Source organism: Acanthamoeba castellanii (genome assembly GCF_000313135.1).
Source record: "Acanthamoeba castellanii str. Neff unplaced genomic scaffold scf7180000084757, whole genome shotgun sequence".
NCBI classification, from domain to species: Eukaryota; Discosea; order Longamoebia; family Acanthamoebidae; genus Acanthamoeba; species Acanthamoeba castellanii.
Genome location: NW_004457453.1, coordinates 204,149 through 229,424, shown reverse-complemented (window position 1 = coordinate 229,424; position 25,276 = coordinate 204,149). Strand labels below are relative to the sequence as shown.

Genomic DNA, 25,276 nt, shown 5'->3' with positions numbered 1-25,276 from the left:
TCGTTTCGTTGTTCTAGTTTTAAAAATAGTGAACTACATTGCCGTACCGGGGGGGGGGGTTAAGCAGGGCTGAGCGCGGCAGCTCCCCCGAAGGGAACGTGGCCGCCGCCGTGCAGGTTCGCGCCGCTCTACACCATGGGCGAGCTGCTGCACGACGAGGAGGCCCGCCGCTCCTTCATTGACTCGGCCATCTACCACGAGGGCCACTTCCACGAGATCGGCTACAACCACCACTCCGGTAAGTCGCACCTCCACCCACTTCCACCTCCACCGCATCTTCTTCCTCTCCTCTTTCCACTCCGACCTCGCGGCTTGGTGCTCTATTCTTCGCCCAATCCCCAATCAAAACACGCTTATTGTTAACTTTTGCCGTGATCTGATTGGTTTACTTTTTTATTTCGCCCATGTTGTGTGTCGTGTGCTGCGTGTCGTGTTGTGTGTTGCGTGCGGTCAAGGCCTGACGTACGACGGGCACACGATCAACTACCAGAGCGGCGAGTTGATGCCGCCCATTCACAACTTCAGCGCGCCCTCCAAGGAGTCCGTCCACGTGGCCCTCCTCGCTCTCTCGCTCCTCGGCAACGAACGGTTCGAGCCCCGTCCCCTCCCCTTCTACCCACACCGCGTCTCACCTGTGTGTCATGTGTCGTGCGGCGCGTCGTGTCGTGTCGTGCGTTACGTGTCGTGTGCGATGTATAGGGCCAGGCTGTTCTTCAATGTGTCGGCCGAGAAGGCTGGCCAGTCGGTGGACGAGCTGGCCATCGACATCCTCCAGAAGAAGATGAACGCCTACGAACGCTTCAACGCCCAGTACCCCGGCTATGGCGGTACCATCACCCACCACCAGGTTTCCCCCTTTTTAGTATATGGTCTGACCACTGCTCGTGCACGTCGTCGCAGGCTATCTGCCCTGGTACGTGATCACCGACTCGAGCCTCTTCCCCATCCCCCCTGGCTGGGTACAACACACATCTCCCTCCACACGGCACACACGACACACGACACACGACACACGACACACGACACACGACACACGACACACGACACACGACACACGACACACGACACACGACACACGACACACGACACACGACACACGACACACGACACACGACACACGACACGCGTAGAAGGTATGAGTGACAAAATGTGTATGGTGGATGGGTGGGTTGCAGACGTCGCGCGTTCCGAGCTTGGACAACGGCGAGTGGGTGTGGGCGTTGAAGGCGGCCGTGGAGGCCCTCGAGCAGCGAGAGCAGCCCACCCTGGCCAAGCGCTACTTGGTACCCACCTGCCCCCCCTCCAATTCATTACCATCACCATCGGTCAGTTGGTTGCTGGCCGCGACTGATCAACGGTTGGTGGCCGTGCCATGTCATGGCCGCCAGAACTACGTCGACATGCTGGCCAAGAACGCGTTGCTGGTGTTCTACGCGGGCGAAGGCAGGCTTCGCACGGTGACCGTGATCGCCAACATGAGCGCTCCGCCCTCGCCCGGCAACTACTACGGTCCTCCCCAGGTAAGCATCACCGCCAGCCTCTGGTAACGATTGAATAATCGGCATACTCGCGCGTGCACCAGGTTGGCTATCTCGATGACCCCTATGAGGGCGAGCTGTTCACCTTCTTCGTTGACCTCTACTCGATGGCGCACGACCCCGCCGAGAGGTGCGTCTCCGGGTGTGTGCGTGTGCGTGTGCGTGTGCGTGTGTGTGTGCGTGTGCGTGTGCGTGTGCGTATGAGAGCGGTCACAGGCACCTGTGCTGAGGCCAAACCCCACTCCACACAGGGAGAAGATGTGGGTGTACAAGCGGGAGCTGCTGCAGGCCGTCAAGTACCACACGCCCTCCGGCCCGATCACCGTCCAGCGCGGCTGGTGGTTCTCCTCCCACGAGCAGGTACCTCGTCGTGTGTGTGTCGTGTGTGTCGTGCGTGTTTGGCGTGTGCGATTGCCTTAGCCCATCGGTGGCGTCGTGTTGTGCGGTACAGTGGAAGTATCTGGAGATGCCCTATCTGGAGGTGCCCATCAACAAGCGCGTCTTCCTCAACGGAGAGCGAGCGCGCACCTGGAACTCTGCCCTCAAGGGTATCCCCGTACGTGTGCTCCACCAATCCACGTATTGTGTCGACACACATGCGCCAATCATGTGTTGATGTTTGTTGTTGCATGCCAACAACCTGCAGGGTCTTTTGGCTTCCGTGAACGACGTATCGAAGAGTAAGTGCCACCATCACCTCCTTTATTATCAGTTTATTTATTTTTATATTTTTGCATATGCATCTAATGTTGATGGTTGCATGGAAACAGACGAGAACATTCCGGACTACATGGGCGCGACGGGCATCCGCGAGATCGCCTTCGAAGAGATCGCCTCCACTTCGGTCGTCACCCCCTATGGCGCCTTCCCCATGTTCCTTGCCAGCGGTACCGCCACCACTCTCTTCGGCCGAAGAGTCTTCCGAACGCCACATTATATGAATATGTTCAACATATTGTAACATAGATGGCTATGTTTGGGTGGTGCAGAGGACGTGGCGGCTGCGTGGTACCACGTGATGCTGAGCGGAGGTCGCATGCAAGGCCCGTTCGGCACGACCGAGGCCATCAACATCACCGGCACCGCCATCTCCCCGGTCGTCACCTGGGTTCGTTTCTCGCCTCTCTACCCCCAATCCGCTTTATTATAGCCTCTTGTTATTTGTTATAAGTCATTTGTTTTTAAATTCGTTGAACCTAATATTGTTGTACAGGACAGTAAGATCACCACCGTGCTGGCCATGACCGGTGGCATCGCGCCCGTTATCAGCAAGATCCTGAAGAAGGAGGGCAAGTACGTTTCACTCGTTTCATTCATCCAGCGCCATTGATCAAACAGTTGACGATGTGCTTGTCACTCCAGCTACCAGCGGTTCTACGATGTGGTGGACCGGGAGTGGAGCCGCGTGTTCCCTTCCCTTGCGGGCGAGTCTCTGGCCTTCGCCCTGCCCCGTGCCACCATCCCCACCGCGCCCCTGGGCGATTTCTCCCACTGCCAGACGCCCAAATATTCTCCTAAATGAGAATGGATTTCTTGGCCTGCTGCCCACTTGGTCAATTCCATCCTTCAGAGCATGAGAATGTTGAGAATTGGGATTTGTTATGCTGTGCTTCCTATTCAAACTAGATCATTGCCTCTTTTGAGGTCAAGGACCCCTTCTGAGCTGCCAGATAACATGTCTGCCTCAATCAAATATTGCGAAATGACATCTTCATAAGGAGCGAGGCGCCAAAAAAACGAAATAAAAAGGGCTGATCAGCGACAGGACGCTTTATTTGGCTCTGGTGTCGCTTTCATTGCGTGAAGGGGTGATGGCGCGTTCGATGAGGAAGAAGCAGATGGCGGTGGAGATGAGGAGGACGCCCAGGCCGTGGAAGAGCTGGCGAGGCCCGAGCGCCTGGTAGGCCCAGCCGCCCACCAGACCGCCCACGAAGCCGCTCAGGCTGCCGAACACGCCCGAGCCCACCACCTGCGCCGTGGCGCCCAGCGACGGCGACGCGATCGACGCCGCCAGCGCGTTCACATGATTGAGCCCCGCCGGCCACGCCAATCTAATAGCCCAACATTCCACATGGTTGTGAGCCACATTCCACACCTATGTGCCACATACTCGTGTCGTGTTTCTTGTCGTGTGTCATTTCGTACCCAAAGGCGAGGCCACCCAGGAGCTGCAGCGGGAGGACGAGGGCGGTGGTGTTGTCGGGGGAGAGGAAGGTGGTGCCGAGCATGCGGAGGCCGTAGAGTACCATCGAGGCGACAATCACCGCGCGCGATCCGTAGCGGCTCAGCATGTGGCCGCTCCAGAACATGACCGGGATCTCGGCCAGGGTCTGCGCGATGGTCGCCACACCCATCAGCGACTCAGTGGCCCCCAGGTCCCTCAGGAACAGAAACAGGAAGCCGCTCGCCACGCTGTGGCTCAGCCCGAACACGAAGATCGCCGCCAAGAAGCACTGGAAGCTGTGTTTTTTGTGCAGAGCCACGTCAGCAAAGAAAATTAAGTAAATAAAAAAGATGAAAGAAAGCCACGTCAGCGTGACCAGGACAAGGCCGGTCTCTGGTGCGTACCGGAAGGAGGTGAGGAGGGTGAGGATCTGGGCGTACTGGACCTGCGGCCGGCCGGTGGGGAAGCGCATGTTGGAGTAGTGGAAGATGGAGGCCAGGCCCACCATCGCCGCGGCGAACACCCACAGCGACCACACCCACTCGTGGAACGTGAGCCACCACCCCATCAGTCCCGAAGCCACTGTTGTATCGTGTTTTGCATGTCGTGTCGTTGGTCGTGTCGTGTCGTTGGTCGTGTCGTGTCGTGTCGCGTGTGGTGCGCGCGTCAGTGTACGATGATGTGGGGTCGAATTGGGCAGCCAGAGGGGTACCTCCGAATCCGATGGAGCCCCACATGCGGTGCCTGCCGTACTCGTGCTTCTTGTTGGCCGCTCCGAGATCCTCCATCACCGCATCGTCGACCTGTCGCGCCCCGGTTAAATGTCAGTACGGTCGTGTGCGGTGGTGCGTGTGCGGTGGTGCGTGTGCGGTGAGCGAACCAACGGCACGATCGGCGACCACACAATGTTCTGTGTTTCACAAGCAAGAGTCAGCGCCCAAACGCGCAAAAGACAATAATTAAATAATTATAAATGATAAATAAAAAATAAAAGACAACAACAAAAAAAAAGAAACACAAAAAACCAAAATGAAATGGGGTGGCAGGAAGGTACAAGGAGAAGGACGAGGAAGCAGAGGGGGAGGGGAGACGCGGGGAGGAGGGGGAGGAGGGGCGCCAGGGAGGCGGCCAGGAGGCACGCGCCACGTAGGAGGTCCCGATGGCGACGCGTGCGGTCGGCGGTGACCGACGCCACGGCCGACGACACGAACGAGGCCAGAGCGCAGGCCGACGCCAGCCGGCCCAGGTGCGATGCGGTGAGGCCGCGCTCCTTCTCCAGCTGAACAGCGAGAAAGGGCTGCATGGCCCCAAATGCGCCATAGACCGCCCCATACATCAAACCGGGCGGGGGCGCACCACCCCCATCGCTGGTGCGAGTGCCAGGGGTGGATGGCTTATCGAGTGTGGCCATCATGTCGTTCTTTACGGTTGTTGTGGTGTTGGTTTGGTTTTATTTAATGTTGGTGCTGGGCGTGGAAATGATGAGTTCGAGGAAATTTCGGGAGGAAGAATGTGTGGAATGTTGTAGAGGGAAACAAAGTGTTAAGTTTACATTCAAACGCAAACACGTGGAGAGGAATGTGCACACATGAACGCTCACATGCTTTTGTGTTGCTGCTACGACTCGATGCAGTGGGCGTTGTTGTAAAAGTTGAGCATCACGACCTGCCGCGGCACGCCCACCACCAGGAAGTTGCCCTCGAAGTCGAACGACATCGGCGACGTGGCCTCAGTGCACTCCTGCACGCCGCCCAAGCAAATCATGAGCATCAGCACTCCACTTAACGACCCCAGAACAACGATCAGTGCTGCAGTTGGTGCCTTGGAGAAGTCCAGACTGTTCCAGAACTCGAAGGTGCGCGCATTCCACACGTGCAACATTTGGTGGCTGCAGAAAATGTTAGTGACCGATGACGATGAAGAAGAAGGTGATGATGATGAAGGTGAGTACCGGAAGGGGTTCCTGTCGCGGGCGTTCTGCCAAAAGTAGTGGTTGGGCGGACTGTGCACGGCGGAGAAGATCAGCTTCTGGCTGTCGAACTGCAGCGATGACACGAACGAGATCGAGTGGCCCTCGAGCTGGAACATGGGCGTCGACCTCTGCCGCAGATCCCACACCCTCACCGTGCCTGATCGCATTCGAGCCTTCATTAGGCGCTTTCACTTCTTGGAATGAAGGGAATGAAATGATATTGGAATGCGGGCTGCAACGCACCGTCGCCTGATCCGGTGGCCAACATCTCGTCACGTCGCTGCATGCACGTCACCTTGTCCGTGTGCCCACTTAGCACACTCGTCGGCGCGCTGGCTTGCCGGCGCACGTCGTAGATCGCGACCGGACCAGACGCTGACAGGCCACGTCAGCACCACTCTTCCACCGCCAAAAGTGCATCTACAACAACATGACAGCTTACCGTCGCCCAGAATGATGTCGTTGTAGCAAAAGTCCAGGCCGTGGCATGGCTCGATACGGGGAACTGGTGCAGCATCCGGTCGTTGGCCCAGTCCCACACCTCCACGACTCCGGGCTCTTGCAGGGGCGCTACAAGACATGGACACACACGCACACACGCACGCACGCAACGCCACACGGCCACGCGCACGGTTGAGTTGGCGGAAGGCGGGTCCGAGCGAGGTTGTATGGCGTACCGATGGCCATGCGCCCGTCGCCGTGGGCCGAGGAGAAGCGGGCGAGGAGGGGCGAGGCGATGGCGTGAGGCCGGAGGATGACGGTCTTCTTCTTCTTGTACGACTTCATCTCGATCACTCGCACGATTCCTGCTCCCGCCACAGCGTTGATGAGGTGTGCGTGCCGCGGGAGTGGTGTCTTTGTGGGCGAGTGCGGTCTCGCCGGAGTGTTCGTACCATTGTCGAGCTCCCAGTTGGGCGCGATGGCCAGGTAGTCGTCCTTGCGGTGGAGCGATGACGTCATTCGATCCACCACCAGCACGAAACACGACGCCTTCACCTGAGCATTCGTCCCACGCCCACATTAGCCAGAACACCGCACACGCACACGCACACGCACACGCACACGCACACGCACACGAGACAACCACACGAGACACACAGCGGCGATACCTTGGTCATCTTGGCGGGTTCGAGGATGGGCGGCCGATTGACGGCGAGGGAGGTGATGAAGGTGGCGTTGTGGTGGGTCTCCACGTTGGTCACCTTCTTCGAGAGCCGCTGGATGTTCTTGGCCTTCCACCCGCGGTGCTCGTACTCGAGCCTCGCCCGGTACTCCTCCCTCCAATCGCGCTCGGCCTTCTCCGCCGCCGCCGCCTTCGCTTCGCTCTTTCTCTCAGTCATTCGCACCACCTCGACCTCTACCTGAACGTCTTCGTTCTTTTTGGTGCCGTAAAGGTGGTGGTGACGTCGACCAGGTCCAACGCCTTCGTCTTCGCTGCCGCTCTCGCGGTCGACGTCGGATGATGAAGACGGGCTGCTGACGTCATCACCAGCCAGCGGGCCTCCTCGCATTCCTTCTCCGATCTCCTTCCCTCGCTCTTCCACATCGTCCCCCAGCCCCTCGGAGTTATCTTCCACCGAATTCTCCGCCGACGTCGATTGGTCCCGGCTATTCCCAGCACTCGCCGATTGGACGCCGCTGCCCGAGGCTGACGCGTCCGATTGGAGGTCGGTGGTAGACGAAGCTCCCCAGGCCCGCTCGTAGTTGAGCTTCCACAGTCGCGGGTCCGACACCAGGCCGGCCATTCTGTGGCACGTCGACGCCAGCCGGCCCAAGTCCTGGTGCTCCAGCCGCCCGGCCACGAGCCACACCAGCTCAGGCGGCAGCTCCTCGAAGAAGTCCACCTTCTCCGCCTCCTCTACATTCTGTCCCTCTGTAATCACGTCATCTTCGACCTCGCTCTCGCTACCACCGCTCTCCAGGTCGCGCTCGTCTTCATCTTTTTCATCTTCTTCATCGTCGTCGGCGTCGTACTCGATGGTCATGCGGCGGGGCAGCTGCTGGTCATCGTCGGTGATGGAGTCGTTGTTGGTCTTCTTCTTGTTGTCGTTGTTGTCGACACGAGTGGTGGTGTCGGTCTCGTCCGCGGAGCGATGTCTGCGGAGGTTGCCCTGGGCCTTGGCCTGATCGGCCTGGGCCGCAGCCGAGCTGTGTCGGTCCTCGGTGGCGTGCGCGTAGGGACACGACCCGCCCCGCGCGCAGCAGCCCTTCAGGAAATACACGCACCCGGTGCGCACGACCTTGGTTTCCACCTTCGTCTTCTTTTCTTCTCGTTCCTTATCGTCTTCGTTCTTTTTCGCTTTCGCTTTTGCTTTCTTTTGTGTCATCTCCTCGCGCTTCGCGGTGCGCTCGAAGGTCTTCTTCGTCTCGTCTGCCTGACAGCTTCCGCGACGCAGGGGGCGCGGTGTCGACTGGCCATCGCTCGAATGCGCTCGCGCACTGGCTCCCGCTGCTCCGCTCACGCCCACTCTCTCTGACACAAACTGCAGCACCGCCCGCGCGCTCATGCTCTCGTCTCTTTCGTTCTTCTTTCCTGCTTATCCTCGTTCTTTTCTGGGCTAGAGGTGGTGCCCTTTCTTCGTTCTTTTCTGGCCGTAGAGGTATGTTGAAGTAGTAATACTAGCAGGGCCGGCTATGAAATGAAAGAGGTTTCTTCTGTGGGTGGATGGCGAGATGTCATCCCCTTCAGGTTGGGCACGGTGGATAGATCACGCTGTGGTCGGACCCGCTCTTTTCCCGTGCGGGTGGCGGGCATTGGCGACTGGGCCGGAGTCGAAGCGCGCAGCCCCGCGCGGCACCAAGCCGAAACTGGGCGGGATCTATTTGACCGCAGCCGTGAAGTGCTCGTGGCCTCCAACTCATTTCCACAGACCACCTCGACCTGTTCCACCAGCAGGCTCTCAATTCTTGCCGACAGCCACCTTAACTGCCCCATAGAATGATCAATGAAAAACCGTCAAAAATCCGCCGACGCGAACAGGAAAATGCCAGGTCGCGTCCGTCGCTTGTTTGTGGTGCCAACCACAACACGTTGGCGAGAATAACCCGCAAAAGAAGAGACGGCGGAGACGGCGCTGACGAGATGGAAGGCAAAGAGAACAAGAAGGAGCCCACGCCCAACGGCGATTTGTCGGCCGCTCAACCTTCCGCCAAACGTACGTGTACAATCCGTGAAAAATCAATTTAGACATTCAACTCTCATGCTGTCATCTTTGTCGCTGGGGTGCAAACTGCACAATGACCACCTCTCGAAATCACCAACCAATCGATCGATCTCTGGTGTTTAATTAATGAATGAATGAAAAAACCAGGAAAACGATCGATCGAGGCAGACGCTCCCCAACACACCGCGTTCGCCTCTTCTCCTCCTTCGCCGATGCCGCAAGACGAGGAGGAGAACGATGACGGGTCGACGTCGCGGGAAGGCAGCAGCAACGGCAACGGAAACGAAAACGGAAACGACGAGGAAGAGGGCCACAACGCGAGGAGCAAGAAGGTGGCGCGGCTAGAGGCCCGCGTAGCCGAGCTCGAGGAGGAGAACGCCCTCTACCGCTGCATTCTCGAAACCCAGGAGGTCCTGGTCGTCGGTACTCACTACTTCTTTCTTCGTTTATACCCTTTTCGTGATATTATTGATTTTTTACTTGGTGTGAATGCGAACAAGAGAAAATGTTCACTTGTTGCGCGCATGTTCTGAACATGCTTTAATGGTTGCTTGCCATTGGACCGAAACTGGCGCTTTCCATTGGCCTATTGTTGACTCACCACTTATATGTGTGCGTGTGTCGATCAGTTCTGAACACGAGCGGCCGCATCGTGCGGTTCAATCGGGCGTGCCAGGCGGCGACGGGCTACTGCGCAGAGGAGGCCGAGGGCGCCGACCTCTTCGACCTCCTCATCCCGCCCGACCAGACCTCCGACGTGCGCCGCGTCTTCGACGCCCTTCACTCCGAAGACGACCACGAACGTACGCCCATCTCTGAGGCAGCCGACAGAAGTAGAAAAAAGTAAACACACTAACTTGCGTGTGCGGTGCGTGTGCCGTGCGCGCCGTGTGGTGCGTGTGCGGTGATGTGTTGCAGGATTCGTGATGCCTGGACAGCAGTGGAAGAACTTCTGGCGCACGAAGGACGGACGCCTCATACTGACGCGGTGGCGCAACGACTCCGTGCCCGACCCCCGCACGGGCAAAACCAAATACGTACGCGCGCAAGCTTCCCTCTCACCTTCATCCTCCATCCTTTCTTTATATCAACCAACTCACGCGACGTGTCAGGTGGTGGCCACCGGGGTGGTGATCGACGCGGCGCCCACGGCCAAGGACGAGTTCCTGCTACGCCGTGTCGTCCACACGCCCAGCCAGTCTCCAGCCCTCTAACCCCCACCTTCGTTCCCTTCTTCTCTTCTCTTATTTTCTTCTACTTCGAAGCTTGCCCACGTGTTGTGTAGTGCTCAGCAAGGTGATGATGATGTAGCAATAATAAGCGCTTTATTACCGCTCTGTTGTTGTTGTGCTGGTTCTCGAGTAGGTGTGTGTAGAGACAAAAGTGTACAGGTTGTCCTCCTCCGGCAACACGACCACGCCGATGCGAGACGATGTTGAAGAAGAGAGAGGACCGAGGTGATGGTGATCACGACGTTGCGTGGATTCACGACTCGAGAGAGCAGCCGCAGAGCGGGCACTTGGTGGAGGCCGTGCTGAGCCACTGGACGATGCACTCGGCGTGGAAGCAGTGCTGGCAGCGGGGCAGCTCCTTGACACCCTCGCCCACCTCGAACGAGCACATGCAGATCGCGCAGCGCTCGCCGTCGCCCTCGACCAGGGCCGAGCCAGGCTCCACCGTGCGCGACGGGAACGAGTCGATGAGGTTGGTCGACAGGGTCTTGGGCTTGACCGTCGAGTCGAGCATGAGCAGCAGCTCGTAGTCCTCCGGCGTAAGCTCGCGGTTGAGCAGGTCGTTGAGCTGCTGGGCCGACAGACCACACTGGACCACGCTGCCCCGGTCGATCGCCGACGTCACCTCGCGCTCGTACGACGGCACTCGACCGTTGTTGGTCGAAGACGAGGAAGATGAGCGCGTAGTGGTGCGAGTAGCGGACTTGGAAGATAGAAGAAGAAGTAGAAGGAATGACGACGTCCTGGCGGATGGCCTGGTAGTCGATGGTGCGGTACTCGAGGCCGCGGGTGGCGTTGGCCTTGTAGGCGCACACCTGCTCGAACACGAGGCCGACGCGCTCGCACCGCCTCCGCTCATCGCGGGCGTTGACCCACCGGCCGGGCCGCACGCGCGGCTTCTTGTGGCTGCGCGAGTGGCGTCGCACGACGTGGCCCCCGAGCTTCGAAGACACGACCCGGCGCTCCCAGTGCTCGCCCTCGTTCTCCAGGGCCACGTCGTCGTCGGTCTCGACCATGTCAAAGTCGAGGCCGGCGTAGTGGTCCAGGTCGGGCAGGTTGTAGTGGTTGACGTAGTCCTCGGCCTCTACGTCGTCGAAGAGATCGAGGTAGGCCTCGACTTCGTCCTGGTCGTCGAAGCAGTGGAGATCGTCGCTGAAGAGGTCCAGGCTCGTGTCGTCTTCATCTTCGTCTTCGTGTAGCGAGTCAATGAGTAGACCTTCTTCGCCGCTCTCCTCTTCCTCGCGAGCTGCCTGCTCTTCCTCCTCGGTCATCTTCTCCTTGCCCTTGTCCTTCTTCTTCATCTTCTCCACGTTCAGCTCGAGAAGAACAGCCTCGTCTTCGTAGACGTCGTAGGTGGTGGTGGTGGTTGGTCGCAGCTGGAACCGCTCCTCGAAGGTCTGGTACTGGGCGAAGAAGAGCGAAAGCAGGTCGACCTGGTTGATGTCGTTCATCTTCTGGAACTTCTTCTTCCCCTTCTTCTTCGGCTTCTCGACGTCGCTGGTCGAGGACATGGAAGGAAGTACAACGGTGGCAATGGCGGTCATTTTTGTTCGGGTTTCGTGTAGAGAGTAGTGGTTTTGATTCGATTTTGATTCGAGGGAAAATAGAGATGGAGAGTAGAAGAGAAGTGGCTGGAGGTGTAGTAGCTCGGGAGAAACCCTCTTCCCTCGCTCTCTTTCTTGTGTGGGCCTCTTGTGGTGGAACAACAAACAAAAAGACCAACAGACACAGAACGTGAAATTTATCGCTGCATTCTGCGATGCATTTTTCGCGCGCCGGAAACTGTTCCCTCTTTTTTCATCGATTGATTCCGTTTTCTTTCTACTTTTCATTTCGCTGAACTATTTTTTGGTCCAAATTCGTGGTTATATCCTAGTGTCGGTTGGCTCACCGTATTTTTGTATATTGTAAAACGAATAATTTAATAAGAAATAAATATTTACTTATTGCGCTGGGTGCGAGGACGCAACCGCGAGACGCATGAACGCGTGCTTGCGGGGCTGTCGGCGGGCAATCTTGCGCCAGTCCTCGTACGCGTAGCGCAGCGGGTCGTCGCTATGAATTCCAACCAGGTCGCCCTCGGCGTCCCGGTAGCTGACCCGCACCCCGAGGCCTCTGGCGCCCTCCTCCATCAGTAGGGCCAGCAGGAGCGGCCCGTGGAGCCGGTGGATCTCCTCCATCAGAACGGCGTAGACCAGAGGCCGCCGGGCGTCGAGCCGCAGCAGCGACATGTCGTAGTAGGTCGACTCGGCCCCAGGGCTGCGCCGCTTCCCCGACCGCTCGTCAACCTCTGGGAACTCGCTGTCGCTTGACGATGACGACGAGTCGTAATGGCGGTCGCTGGTGTCGACGAGGGCCGAGAGCTGGAGGCAGCACTTGATCACAACCACGCCGTGCTGGTCGGCGTAGGCAGGGTCGGGGTCGTTCGGAACTGCTTGCCGGTCGAGGTCGCGGGCGCAGGCAGCTGTCGAGCCTTGTTGGCTGTTCTTACCGCTCGCGATGTGGCCAGCAGAGTAGCGGGCGGCCTAGTCTCCTCCGAAGTATGAGACGACGACAAGGGCGGTGACGGGGTGGTCGTTGGGGTGATCCACTTGCGAAGGTGGTCTGGGACAGGGCCGTAACCAGCTCCTCGGCGATGCCGGCGTTCGGCTGGTCGTGGTCCTAGGCTGCTGTGGCGGCCTTGCGTCGGGTCGCGCTCGCGCTCGGCTGCTGAACGCCGCTGGGCGGTGCCGGCCCGACCGCGAAGAAGTCGGGCGAGTCGGGCATCGACGACAGTGACGACGAGCGCTTCCGCCCGATTGGCGCGCCCTGACCGCGGACGAACAACTCTGGTCTATAACCCCCCCCCAATGTGTTGGGCCATAGACTTACGTGGCCTATTCCCCTCCCCCCTTCCCAATTTTCTTTAGGCAAGCGTGGTCCAACTGGCGGTGGCCGGGAGACCTGCACCAGCGCCCACCGTCCTGGCGCACCTACTTTCGAGAGCGGTCCCAGCGTATCCACCCCCACCAGATGTGTGTCGTGTGTCGTGTGTCGTGTGTCGTGTGTCGTGTGTCGTGTGTCGTGTGTCGTGTGTCGTGTGTCGTGTGTCGTGTGTCGTGTGTCGTGTGTCGTGTGTCGTGTGTCGGTGTTGTGCCAGTGGTGCGCGCATCACAATCTGATGGGAGTGGAGAGTGCACAGTTATGCCGTACCGGGTCTTCTACGGGTTTGGCACCTCGCCGGGGCGTTATGAGCCGAACGTGGTCCTGACGCTTACGGAGTACACCACCATCGAAGCGCTGGATGAGGCCCTCCTCGCGAGCCAACGGGCCCTGACCCGGTTGCTGTCCCACTTCTCCCTCATCTGGCGCACCCCTTCCTTCGAAGCGCTCCCCAGGACCGCACTCGTCCGTCAGATCGCGCGACTCGGGAGGTACGTGCGCGTACGTGTGTGCGTGCGTGTGCGGTGGTGCGTGTCGTGTGTCGTGTGTGGCGTGTCGTGTGCCGTGTGTGGCGTGTGTGGTGCACGTAAAAATGAGTGTTGTGCCTTTGTGGGGGGCAGCTGTGAGAGCAGAGAGATAAGGGCGCAGCTACTAGACCTGGCCATCGACCACAGCATCCTCGATCAGTACCCGATGGACGTCCTCCAGTGCTACTGCGTGAGCCAGGGGATCGCCCCCGAACTCGGCTGGGGCGCGACCAAGGCCGAAGTCATCCTCGCCATTCTTCACCACAACCACAATCACAATTAGCTGGTATTGTTGTATTAATGGAACCACACGACACGACACGACACGACACGACACACACACACGACGCACACACGCACGACACACACACCACCGACTGAGGGGAAAGAGCAGTGGTGCCCTAAGTCGGAGAAGGCGATGGGCACCGAAGAAGGCGACGAGACCCACCACATTTTATTGGGCGTATTGCACCCGCGACCATGGAGAAGGTCACCAAGAAGGCGCAGGAGGTGCGCACGCTCTACATCTCGAGCGATGAGGGCATTCGTGAATACGTGCTTGAGTACTTAGGCGGTCGGCGAATCGAGTGACCAAACCCGGGGCTGACAGCGACATCATCCACGACAAGATCATCCACGACGCGCTCGGATCGCTGGGGGTGTTGCTGCCCGACGAATGACATTGAAGGTACATCTTACTCGACGTTTTGCTTCTTGTACTTATGTGAAGGCCACCAAGAATGTGAAGGCTAGAATGTGAAAGCCAAGAACAAAAAGGCCGCCAATGAAAAAAGAATTAAGGCTGTCAAGAATGTGCAGCTGACGGCAAGGCCAACAAGGCTGCGAAGACGAACCTTAAGTGCAGGGCCAACAATATGGTGAGCGAGTTAGATATGGAGACCAAGATCATTGGGTTGCAGATGCAGAGGCCAAGGGCAGCCGTGATGGAGCAAAGGTGGTGGTGCAAGAAAAAGTGGCATTGCGCTGAGTAAACAAAGGGCCTGCAACCAGACTTTAAGATCTTGAGCTTGCGGACACATTTGGCTGTCACATATGTCAACAGAGAGCCACGTGAACTCTCAGCCTCGCTGCCATTGGGGACAAGGACGTCGCCTTTTCTCTTCAACATCGCTTTTCACTCCACTTGTGGCGCTCTTGAGAGGATTGGTTGAGCTGGTTGGGCGGGCGCCCCCATAAAACTGGTGGCGAAGCCAGTTTCAATTCAAGCACCCCACTCAACCTACCATCAACCCCTCTCACAATGTCTCTCGACTACACTGGTTTCAAGCTTGGCGAGAAGAAGATCCTCAAGGATAAGGAGCAGTTCTTTGACGCGGCCCAAGTACGTTCCTCGCCCCTCCTCCTCCACACACACACACACAACATCTGTACCTCACCACAACGGGCTCGCTTTATCACTTGCAGAAGCAAATCAAGGACAAGCTGGGCGCCGACTGGCAGCTAGTCGTCGACTGGCCTACCATCGAGAAGCTCACCGGCGACACCGGCACCAACGAGCGCGCCAAGAACGAGCGCAAGTACCTTGGCGGGTGCGTCTACCAAAACTACTGCCGCTCACTTGGCGAAGAGATCTCCAAGTGGGGTGCTGAAATCGTTGAGGCCGTCAACGACGCCATCACCGACAAGAAGATCATCGTCACCATGGACCCGGTCCACGTGGACGCACGTTACAGCGTGAAGGTGGGCAAGAGCATCGAGGTCCTCATCCAACAGGAGAAGATCTGTTACGAGTATGCGGCCTCGGACCCGAACAGCGTTACCGCCACCGTCGAGAAGTCCCTCTAGTGGCTCGCACCCCCCCCCCGCTCCGCTTCGGAAACTCTTGTTCGGCAAATAACTTTTTCGCCACCCAAGCAATTTTTCGCCCGCGCATGAAAGAGTTATTTTGTGCCACTTCTTGGCGCTTTCGAGGGAATGGGAAGGCTGTGATGTGGTGTGCTCCTGCTGCTCCTCTTCCCAATCACGCTTCAGTATCAGGAGAGTCCAATAGATCAAGCATGGGGCGTATCGTCGTCGTTGTCACTCGGGTGCCGACGTGAACACGCTGCAGTTGCCGCAGTGGGATAATTTGGGTGGCCGACACGCCGTTCCGCTCGGCTTGGCCGACGAACGTCGCGCTTTATCAACTCCGAATCGGCCGCTCGGACGGAGTGCACCATCAGCCGATGCAGCTTCTTGGACGTTGAGCACGAGCGGCGATGTGTCTTCTTCCTCTTCCATCGTGTTGTCGTCGCCGCCACCTTCGTCGTCGTCCCCTTCGATTGGATGCCGATTTGCCCACCAGAGCCGATTCGATCTGGGCGTGGTTGGCCGAGGCCCAGTGGGAAGAAGGTCTTGAAGGCCATCAAGTTCAACTCCAAGACCGGCGACGAGGACGCCGACTTTGCGTCGCTCGATCCCGTCAACAAGGTCGTGCTCCACCTCGGTCGCGCCCGATCCCGGCTCGCCACCGATGCCAACGCCACAGCGGAACAGATCGCGCGCTATCGCAAGCTTAAGGCGGGCTCGGGGTTGTCGGCCGCGGTCACCTGGGCACCTTCATGTTCGGCGGAAGATTCGGCGGAAGATTCGGCTGCAAAGTCCACGGCCGATTGGGCGCGCAGGCGCGTGGCCAGTTCGACCCGCCGCAGAGAGATGGACTCCTCCGATGCCGTGAACGGCTTGATCGCACACGGCAGCCCCACCACCGTCAGCTCCACGGCTCCTTCCGTCTACCGCCGCCGGCGTTGCGGTTGTGAAGCTTCACGGCGGCGGCCTTGGACTGGAGCTCCTCCTGCTGGCGCTGGAGGTTGAGGAAGGCGAGCCATTGCCGCCGCTTGTCGACCACCGACAGCACACCCAGCTGGTCGCACAGCCGGCCGAGGGCCTCCGACTCTCCGTTGACGGCGGCCGTGTGGGCCGTGTGCGCCGCGGCCAAGCCGCTCTCCTGGCCCGAAGATGAAGCTCCGGGAGCGCAGCAGCCCAAAGTTGGGCGACGACGCAGAGGCCCTGAGCTGCGGCTGCTCGATCGAGGAAGAAGAAGATGAAGTGGGGGAGGAGGGTGCGGAATAGATGAGGGGGCTTGAAGAAGGGGGTCGTGGCGGCGTTGAGGAGGTGGGTGCCCTTGAGCTTGGCCTTCTTGGCGGCCGGCGGGTAGGCGTTGAGGCCCTGCTGCTCGAGGAGTCGTACCACCTCCTTCGTGTTCCAGTCCCTGGGCTGCCGCGCCGGCTGGGCAGCGCAGGCCTGGCTCGCCACCGGAGTGAAGAGCTCATTCCTCGAATTCCTTCCGAGCGGGTGGGTTTGGGCTATGGTCTAGAGGTTCTTGAGTTCGATGGTTGAGTGTGGGCCAACACTGTGCGGGTGGTGATGTTCGTAGCTCGGGTGTGCCGAAAGGCCGGCAGACCAACTCACCTCACAACTAGGTCGAGAAATAGAGTGACAGTGCACGACTACGTTTTTGGATTCCGACCACGTGACTGGCCGCGAACTCGGTCGCCTTGCGTGTAACCGGACCACCTCCAGGTACCCGAAACTGATTTCTCTGGGTTCCCCCGGGTGTGCTCCTCCTGGGAGCCCTCCATTGCAGTTGATTGGCTAGATTGGGGGACACATACAATTACATGGTAACCGCCTCAGGCACCGAGCGATTTTGCTGGCGATGCACACCAACGCACATACTCCTTGCAGACTGTGTGTGTTGTGTGTGTGTGATGTTGGTGCAATAGCGCGTTTTCTCGCCAATGACGGCCCACGCCTTGATCGGCACAAAACAACGTTGCCACACCCGCAGCAAGACATGCACACAAGCCGTGGTTGTGGTAAACAAAAAACGTGCAATACGGCTGCGGTATGTCGGCAGAACCCATCTTTTCTTCTCAAGCCAGCATCTGGATGAAGGAGAGCTTGTTGTCGCTGTACGGCGGGTACCTGGACAGAAAAGTAAGGTACAAAGAGTCACGGCCCGAGGCACTGAATGGTCCCGCCATGGGTGGCGAGCAGGTACCTGACCGAGAGGTCGAACTTGGTCGTCTTGTTGAGTACGCTCTTGTGGTGCGAGAAGACGTCGAACGACGCCTGGCCGTGGTAGGCTGCAGGTGAAGGAGGTGGGTTGAGTCGTTGTTGCCCGGGGACGGCGAAACGAGTCCCCGCCCCCAAAAAAAAAAAAAAAAGCTCAGTTGTTGTCCGGACGTACCGCCAATGCCGCTGTCGCCCACGCCACCGAACGGGAGGGAGTGGACGGTGAAGTGCATGATGGTGTCGTTCACCATGGCCCCGCCGGAGATGGTCTTCCTGTTCAGTTTGGTCGTTGGTCGTTGGTCGAGGAAAGCGACTAGATTTGAGCGACACACACAGCAGAGAGGCGGTGGATGGTCGTACTTGAGTACAAGGTCCACGTTGGCGCTATTCTTGGAGAAGAGGTAAAGCGCCAACGGATGCGGTCTGACGTAGCACAACACACACACACACACACACACACACACACGATCAGCGTTCGACCCAATGGATCAGTGTGCAGTGCGGAGGGAAGCGTCGTACCTCTTGTTGATGAAGCGCACGGCCTCGTCCAGGGACTTGATGGTGAAGATGGGCAAAATAGGACCGAAGATCTCGTCCGACATCAGCTTCACGTCGAGAGGACCTCCCCTGCCTACGACGACAGAAGAGGTGGTCAGCCAACAAATGAGAGGAGCTGGCGTATAGAGATGTAAACAGACCCTTCTTGATCCAGTTGCCTTCGCAGAGTACGAGTGTGGGAGCGACGTAGCGTTCGCTCTCCTCGACCTCGCCGCCCTTGTCGTTGAGGATCGTGACGTCGTCGCGGCCGCGCACCTCGTCGAGGTAGCTCGACAGGCGCTTCACGTGGTTGGTCGAGATGATGCGAGCAAAGTCCTTGCTCTCCTTCGGGTCCTCGCCGTAGAACTCCCTCGTCACCTCCTTCAACTTCTCCACGAACTCCTCCTTCACATCCTCGTGCACCTGTGCTCGCCCAAACGCGTGTGTGCGTGTGCGGTGGTGCGTGTGTGCGTGTGCGACGATGAGTGCGTGTGTGTGCGACCACCGGCGGGGGACTCGTACGAGCAGGTAGTCGGGGGCGATGCAGGTCTGTCCCGCATTCCAGAACTTGCCCCACACGACCCTGCGCACGGCCGGGTCGATGTCCACCTTGCTGTCGATGATGCACGGGCTCTTGCCACCTGTACGCACAAGGGTGTGTGTGTGTGTGTGTGGATGAGAGTTGGTTCGCCGAGGCCCCAACGCCGCTGGTGCGCGTACCGAGCTCGAGGGTCACGGGAGTGAGGTGCTCCGCGGCGGCGCGCATCACCACCTTGCCCACTGTACGCGGTCGAAACGAAACGAACACAAACACGAAACCATTACAAAACGACAAACGAAATAAAACAACGGATGAGGGGCAAACCCGAAGTGCTGCCCGTGTAGAAGATGTGATCGAACTTGTGGCGCAGGATGGCCGTCGTCTCCGCCACGGCGCCCTCGATCACGCGCACGGCCTCGGGGTCCAGGTACTTGGGGACGAGCTCGGCCAGCAGGTGGGACGAGTGCTTGGAGAGCTCAGACGGCTTGAGCAGCGCCGCGTTACCCGCCGCCAGCGCGCCCTGACATGAGTCCATCGCCGCATCATCTCAAGTCAGAACCCAACCAATGAGCGCATGTCGTTGGCCGTGTCGCATTGTGCATTTGAAGCTGTCGCCAACTCTCAAACATACCACGAGAGGCGCCAGGCACAGGTTGATGGGGTAGTTCCACGGCGCGATTATGAGAACCACACCTGCAGCCCGACACGACACGACACGACACGACACACACAACACACACGACACACACGACCGACACACACAACACACAACACACACGTTGGTGAGCGCCGGACTCCAAGTTTTTCTCTCCCGCTGCGAAGCAAGTGTACCGAGTGGCTGCTTGTGGATCTCTGAGTGGGAGAGGCCCTTCATCTGCGCCAGCGGCGTCGACACCCTCTGCGGGTGTGCCCAGGTCTTCAGATTGCGCAGGGCGAGATCGATTTCGGCGACGGTGGTGGAGATCTCAGAGAGCACGCTCTCCATGCGGCACCGGCCCAGGTCTTGGGCGAGAGCCTCCAGGATCTGCTCCTCGTTTTCCACGAACAGGTCTCTCAACGCCTTCAGCTGGTCTGTGTTCAATTGTGAATTGTCGTGTGCGTGCGTGTGCGTGTGCGTGCGCGTGTGCGTGTGCGTGTGCGTGTGCGTCGTGGTCAGCTTTGTGAACACAAGGGAGGACAGCAACTGTAACAGTTGTACCTTTGCGCCAGTCGAGGGATTGGGTCTTGCCCTTGTTGAAGGTGCGCCTGAGCGCGCCAACAACGCGGCTGATGTCTGGGAACTCCTCGTCCTGGCCAACGTTCACAACAAATAAGTATTTAAAGAAGAATGAAAACAAATAATGATTGATTTGAGGGAGAGGACTACCACAAAGTCATCTTCGTCCTCGTCTTCGTCTTCTGCGAGAGCTTCATCTTCATCTTCAATCTTCTCCTTGGCTTTTTCGTCCTTGTCCTCGGCCGATCGCGGCGTTGATGCGGCAGAACTACTCTTCGAGCCACTCGCCGATTTCTTCTTCTTCGCCTTCTTCTTGTTTTTCTTCTTCTCCTTCTTGCTTTCAGGGATCTCAGCCTCTCCCGCCGCATCTGCAGGCGAAGCCAGATCTACCGATTTTGTCTCAACGTGACCCGACTGCAGCACCTCCCCACCAGGGCTATGCTCCTTGTTCTCCTCTAGCGTTCTGTCGTCTCCTTCCATCTCTCACTACAAACTAATGCGCTACGTTTCAGATCTTCGTCTTTTCTTTGGCTCTGTTCAACTTTTTTGTTTCGGAAACAAAAATAAACCGGTGGGTTGGCGCTGGCCAATGTCTAGGCTGATCTGGTGGCGTTGGAGGGAGCAGGCTCGATGCGGCCAAAGAGGCCGTCCGCCTCGTCGTTGATGCCGGCGTTGAAGAAGAGGGTGTTGGTCGGTTGGTTCATTGCGCCGTTGCCGAACGCCATGCCCCACAGGCCCTCCGCCACGATCTCGCGGTTGTCGGTCGTCCGCAGCTGCCCGCGGCGCTGCCCTGTGGCCAAGTCGAATGCCCACATGCGGCCGTCGCCGAAGTTGCCCACCAGCAGGCTGCCGCCGAACTCGCCGAAGCTGAGCGGGGCCAGCACCATTCCCCACGGCGCGTCGAGCACGTCGCGCGAGGCGAAGCGACGGACCAGTCGGCCGCTCGGGTCAAACACGGAGATGAAGCCCAGACTAGTCCCGGTTTGCTCCTCGCCGGGCGTGGAGGCGTTCTGCTGAGCGTAGGCTACGAAGATGTCGCCCAGAATGTTGGCCACGTTGAAGGGCGAGAAGTCGGAGGGGATGTCGGGGTCCACGAAGCGGCCGGTCATGTTGATACGCCGGAACGCGCTATCGAACACCACCACCTCCCCTACAACAGCGACATAGTTGCCATGCAACATGGTTAATCCAATAGAATTGTAGTTTAAAATGGAAAAAGTCACGCACTGTTGGCAAAGTCGGCGGCGTAGAGGAAGCGCGCGGTGCCGTTGGCGGCGATGGCGAGGCCCTTGAACACGCTCGAGGGGCTGCTGGCCACACGCACGGCCGAGGTGAGGCTGCTCAGGGTGGCGCCCCACGCCCAAATGTTGCCCTGCTCCGTCGCCGTGATGAAGAGCGACGGTGTGCCCCCGGTCAGGTTCATCATCGACGACCCCGACGTCGACGTGGATGAGGCCGATGGGATGGTGAAGTCCGTGGCATATGGGTTGAAGACCAGGCCAGTGGGCGTGTCCGTGCCGACAGCGACCTTAAGCGACGAGACCGAGCCGCTGCCCGAGATGAGGGCCAGGGTGCTTGCGCCGTTGGCGGCGATCCAGGCCGGGGTGGTCGGGCCGAAGGCCAGGCCCCACGGGTTGACCAGGGTGGCGTCGAACGTGCTGGCCTGGATCAGGGACGAGTTCTGCTGCGGCAGGCCCGGGCGATTGCCCACGATGTCGCTGCGCACGTAGGCCGATGCCGCTAGGTGGACCGTCAGTACCAGTAGAAGTAGAGTGAGTGCCGGCTTGATCATGGTGTGTTGTCGATGGCTTGCTCGGTTGGGAGTGAGTGTGCTCTCTGGGGCTCACCGAGCACCTGAATTTAAATAGGCGGTTACATACAGCCCGTAGCTGTCTCTGTGCAGCCTTGGCCTGGCTGCAGCGGGCCGGTGGACCACAACCAAAGGCTATGTGCACGACAACTCACGCCAGGCTGTAAAAAGTTGAGCTGTTACAGCTCTCTACAACATTAAGAAAAGCTTTTGTTCATTTATTTTTATTGCATTTGTTAATTTATTTTTATTTAAAACGTTTTTTGTGGTGAAGAATGTTGAGTATTTACAGCCTGGTTCAGTAGTCGGTGATGGGAGTGGTTTGCGAGGAGAGAGGCAGCAGCGTGGGGATCTAGTAGATCGTCATCGAGCCGAGCGAGAGTGGGGCCACCGCCGCCAGGACAATGAAGAACATGAGGAGGAAGAAGAGGAAGAGGAGGGAGAAGAAGACCAGCATCAGCGACACTTCCACCTTTCGAGAGGGGTCGAGAAGTTGAACGACTGATGGTCGCAACCAACAGAAGATAGAGGAGGAAGAGAAGCAGAAGAGAGAGGACAACGATGATGGTGGTGAAGGTACCTTGACGGGATGAAGGAGGAAGAGAGAAGTGAACGAAAAGAGTAAATGGAAAATAGGTGAGTGACGACACACACACCCACACACACCCACACACACCCACACACCCACCCACCCACACACTCACACACAAATGAATTCAACAACAAATAACTAATACAATGGGCAACGTACTTGGTACAGGACGACTCGGCCGTCGGTGGTGCCCAGCGCGATCTGGGCGCCCTTGGCGGAGAGGCTCGTGATGGGCGTGACGACGTCACTGACCCGGACCTGCTCCCAGTGGAGCTTCTTCCCGTCGGCGCACGAGAGGAGGCCCAGGTAGCCCTCCGGCTGGGCGAAGGCCACCGCGCCGGCCTCCTCCAACAGCGCTATCTCGCACACGTCGTACTTCACCGGGACTTCCCAGACCTGTAGCGCGTGTCGTGTGTCGTGTCGTGTTGCGCCTTTCAGAACGAGTTGGTTGGTGTGGCAAACGATGAGCGAAGGGCTGAACCTTCTTGTGCGTGTTGAGATCAATTCGCACAATGTTGATAGTCTTGAATCGTGTCGTAACGTCCACGATCAGCCCCTCTCCCAGAGCATCTGCACGGCACGACACACACACGGTACAACACCACAACAGCTTACCGGTAAGCGCATCGATCGCCCGGAGGAGAGAGATGAGGCGCCCGGCGTACCTCGCACGTAGACGCCGTTGCGCAGTCGCTCCACGTTGGGACCGAACGCCGAGAGCGGGAACAGCTTGGTGTAGGTGTTCTTGACGGGGTTGAACTGGCACAGCATGATGGGCTGGCCCTCTTCCTTGGAACAGTAAAAGACTGAACCAACAAGGTTAGTTAGTTATTTAGTTATTTAGTTATTTAGTTCTTTATTAATCGTGAATAAAAATAAAAACAAATAACAAAGGAACACACGAGAATTGGGGATGTACATTCGTCAGTTTGCTTCTGGCAGAAATTGTAGAGGGTCACGCCGTGCAACAGCGGACTCATGATCGAGGTGGTCTAGATGAGAGGAATATCGAAAGAAGGAAGAAGAATGTGAGCAATGATGAAGATTCGGTGATGACGTGTAAGGAACAAAGCGTACGGTCATCTTGCCGTCGGGGGCGATGAGTCGGGCGTTCTCCGGAGGAAGCTCGCTGCATTCGACCAGCGTGTGCCCGGTGCGATTCATCCGCGCGGTGTAGTTCACGCCCAAGTCAAAGTGTCGCGCCCACGCCGTTCGGCCGCTCGGAATCACTGCACCGCGACGAGACACACGTCAGCCGACACCTTAACCACGACTATCCAGTCGGTGTGAGGAGTGGGGTGGAGTACAAATCTTGACGATGCGCCAGCGGGTGTGGTCAAGGCCCTCGGTGACGATCACTGCGTCCTCGCCGGTGGTGTCCTTGAGTGACTGGATCTGGAGCCCGCTGTCGTAGTGGCTGTAGATGTTCATCTTCTTGCTCCAGTCCTTGTTCTTCTCCGGCCGTCGCGACCACACCTCCAGCGACTTGTCCCACTACAACCCCCATCAATCAATTAACAACCACATGTCAGCAATAGAGAGCAATGTTACATTCCTTTATATAAATATATGGTTGGGGCGCCAGGGTACCTTGGTGACGGCCAGGGTGTCGTCGTCGTGGAAGTCGACACCCCACACTGTCTTGCTGGTCTCGTAGTGCTTGCCCTGAGCTTCGGCGATCCGCCGCAGCTTGCGCTCCCACTTGGTCTCCTTCGCGACCTCGCCCTGGAACAGGGTCGGCTTGCACGCCGGCTTATTCGTTGGTGCAGCCCCGGCCGCCTGGTCGCTACTGCTGCCACTACTACTACGACGGGCCGCGGGCGGCGGTGCGGGGCTGGCCACGATGTCTTCCTCGACGAAGCAGTAGGTGACCATCATCTCGTCGCTCTCCTCCTTGGCCCGCTTCCGGCTAAACGTCGGGTGGTCACCATCGTCGCCGTCGGCGTGGCTGTGGTGGTTGTGGTTGTGGTTGCCAGTCTTGTGCCGACCCTCAAGCTCGTCCACGGCGCGCAGGCGGTCCAATCGCACGCAGCCGTTGCGCCACGTGCCGTAGACGTCCTTGCCGACGACGTAGCAGGCGTCCTGCTCGCCGAGGTCACCGCGCCCGGCGACCCGGAACACGAGGCGGCCGTCGTCCGTGAAGTGGCAGTAGGTCACGGGCCTGCCCTCCTTCAGCAGAGCGGCGCGCTGGCCCGTCTTCCAATTGAGCAGAAACAGCTGGCCGCCCATGTACTGCTGTCCAAAGTAGTCCAGCTGCCACACATACGAACATTATGACAACAATTGTTATTAAAAAAATGTAATAAAAACCTATGAAAGTAGTACAATAATAGTGAGACAAATGAAGTACAGAGCTTGTGTTTCATTTGCAATTTGAAAAAAACAATAAACAAAAGCGAAACAAAACCAAAAGAGCGCAGCTTTTGGTGTTTGTCGACGCAAATCGTTTTTTAACCGAGGGTGCACTTTCGGCCAAATGCACGCCCCTTACGCTCAATTTCTCGGGAGGGCACTCGGCCTCGGCGGTCGAGATACTAAAGCTCATCACCAAGGGGCGCTAGCAAGGAGGAGAAAAAGAAGGTGGTGGAGCGTTACCATGGAGGTGGCGAGGGCGACGATGGGCTTTGTCGGGTGCCAGGCCAGGTGCTCGACCAGCGGGCCGGCCAGGAGGTCGAACAGCCGGAGCGGGCGGAGAGTGGCGGCGTCGTAGATGGCCAGGCGCACGTTGCACGGCGGGGCGTACTGGAACCAGAGGTGGCAGTGCCCGCTGGCCACGGCGATCACCTCGCGCGTGCGGTTGAATTTGACCAGCTTGGGGTCAACACTTGAGGCGAAGGCATAGTTCTGCTGACGGCCGCCGAGCACGCGGGTCTGGACGAGGTAGGGCGGCTTCTTGTGGCCGCCACCCTTCTTGTTGTGGTCGTGGTTGGGAGAGGAGGGCAGCGGGGAATCGGGACCACCACCAGACGGTCGAGAAGTGAAAGTTGATGTTGGAGGGTTGATGGTGTGGTTGGTATCAGTTAACATGAGGATGTGTCGTGTAT

General features: G+C 58.4%; 9 protein-coding genes and 2 pseudogenes across 9 annotated transcripts; 5 read left to right on the top strand and 6 right to left on the bottom strand.

The window, feature by feature from the left end:
* Nucleotides 1–135: 135 nt before the first annotated feature.
* Nucleotides 136–3,060, top strand: ACA1_208580 (GPI anchored protein; the record flags this gene model as incomplete). Its single annotated transcript, XM_004339947.1, has 14 exons — nt 136–238; nt 456–588; nt 700–827; nt 901–959; nt 1,176–1,283; nt 1,389–1,520; nt 1,583–1,668; nt 1,790–1,898; nt 1,990–2,094; nt 2,185–2,218; nt 2,309–2,425; nt 2,528–2,646; nt 2,752–2,831; nt 2,901–3,060. The coding sequence occupies 14 exons, from the start codon at nt 136–138 to the stop codon at nt 3,058–3,060; spliced, it is 1,473 nt and encodes a 490-aa protein (XP_004339995.1).
* Nucleotides 3,061–3,309: 249 nt separating this feature from the next.
* On the bottom strand, nt 3,310–5,116 carry ACA1_208570 (transporter, major facilitator subfamily protein; the record flags this gene model as incomplete). Its single annotated transcript, XM_004339946.1, has 5 exons — nt 3,310–3,589; nt 3,684–3,998; nt 4,107–4,284; nt 4,415–4,505; nt 4,757–5,116. The coding sequence occupies 5 exons, from the start codon at nt 5,114–5,116 to the stop codon at nt 3,310–3,312; spliced, it is 1,224 nt and encodes a 407-aa protein (XP_004339994.1).
* A 203-nt stretch (nt 5,117–5,319) lies between these two features.
* On the bottom strand, nt 5,320–8,181 carry ACA1_208560 (annotated as a pseudogene).
* A 575-nt stretch (nt 8,182–8,756) lies between these two features.
* On the top strand, nt 8,757–10,052 carry ACA1_208550 (PAS domain Sbox domain containing protein; the record flags this gene model as incomplete). Its single annotated transcript, XM_004339945.1, has 5 exons — nt 8,757–8,829; nt 8,986–9,261; nt 9,468–9,641; nt 9,757–9,842; nt 9,951–10,052. 5 exons carry the CDS (start codon nt 8,757–8,759, stop codon nt 10,050–10,052), a joined length of 711 nt encoding a protein of 236 aa, XP_004339993.1.
* Nucleotides 10,053–10,126: 74 nt separating this feature from the next.
* ACA1_208540 (uncharacterized protein) lies at nt 10,127–11,614 on the bottom strand (the record flags this gene model as incomplete). Its single annotated transcript, XM_004339944.1, has 1 exon — nt 10,127–11,614. The coding sequence occupies one exon, from the start codon at nt 11,612–11,614 to the stop codon at nt 10,127–10,129; it is 1,488 nt and encodes a 495-aa protein (XP_004339992.1).
* Nucleotides 11,615–12,980: 1,366 nt separating this feature from the next.
* ACA1_208530 (uncharacterized protein) lies at nt 12,981–13,802 on the top strand (the record flags this gene model as incomplete). Its single annotated transcript, XM_004339943.1, has 3 exons — nt 12,981–13,065; nt 13,210–13,483; nt 13,613–13,802. Coding segments are annotated over 3 exons (549 nt in total), but the record flags the coding sequence as incomplete, so codon positions are not given.
* Nucleotides 13,803–13,999: 197 nt separating this feature from the next.
* On the top strand, nt 14,000–14,279 carry ACA1_208520 (annotated as a pseudogene).
* A 501-nt stretch (nt 14,280–14,780) lies between these two features.
* ACA1_208510 (uncharacterized protein) lies at nt 14,781–15,325 on the top strand (the record flags this gene model as incomplete). Its single annotated transcript, XM_004339942.1, has 2 exons — nt 14,781–14,861; nt 14,945–15,325. The coding sequence occupies 2 exons, from the start codon at nt 14,781–14,783 to the stop codon at nt 15,323–15,325; spliced, it is 462 nt and encodes a 153-aa protein (XP_004339990.1).
* Nucleotides 15,326–17,394: 2,069 nt separating this feature from the next.
* ACA1_208500 (aldehyde dehydrogenase (NAD) family protein) lies at nt 17,395–20,310 on the bottom strand (the record flags this gene model as incomplete). The annotated part of the gene is made up of 14 exons (XM_004339941.1): nt 17,395–17,446; nt 17,523–17,607; nt 17,712–17,809; nt 17,905–17,959; nt 18,056–18,167; nt 18,235–18,496; nt 18,596–18,714; nt 18,794–18,853; nt 18,939–19,134; nt 19,246–19,307; nt 19,446–19,685; nt 19,813–19,903; nt 19,978–20,198; nt 20,241–20,310. Coding segments are annotated over 14 exons (1,723 nt in total), but the record flags the coding sequence as incomplete, so codon positions are not given.
* A 113-nt stretch (nt 20,311–20,423) lies between these two features.
* On the bottom strand, nt 20,424–21,622 carry ACA1_208490 (Hypothetical protein; the record flags this gene model as incomplete). Its single annotated transcript, XM_004339940.1, has 2 exons — nt 20,424–20,980; nt 21,058–21,622. The coding sequence occupies 2 exons, from the start codon at nt 21,620–21,622 to the stop codon at nt 20,424–20,426; spliced, it is 1,122 nt and encodes a 373-aa protein (XP_004339988.1).
* A 370-nt stretch (nt 21,623–21,992) lies between these two features.
* Nucleotides 21,993–25,259, bottom strand: ACA1_208480 (uncharacterized protein; the record flags this gene model as incomplete). Its single annotated transcript, XM_004339939.1, has 10 exons — nt 21,993–22,112; nt 22,392–22,628; nt 22,714–22,802; nt 22,898–23,038; nt 23,152–23,224; nt 23,310–23,461; nt 23,540–23,726; nt 23,823–24,485; nt 24,715–24,789; nt 24,828–25,259. 10 exons carry the CDS (start codon nt 25,257–25,259, stop codon nt 21,993–21,995), a joined length of 2,169 nt encoding a protein of 722 aa, XP_004339987.1.
* Between the last annotated feature and the right edge of the window lie 17 nt (nt 25,260–25,276).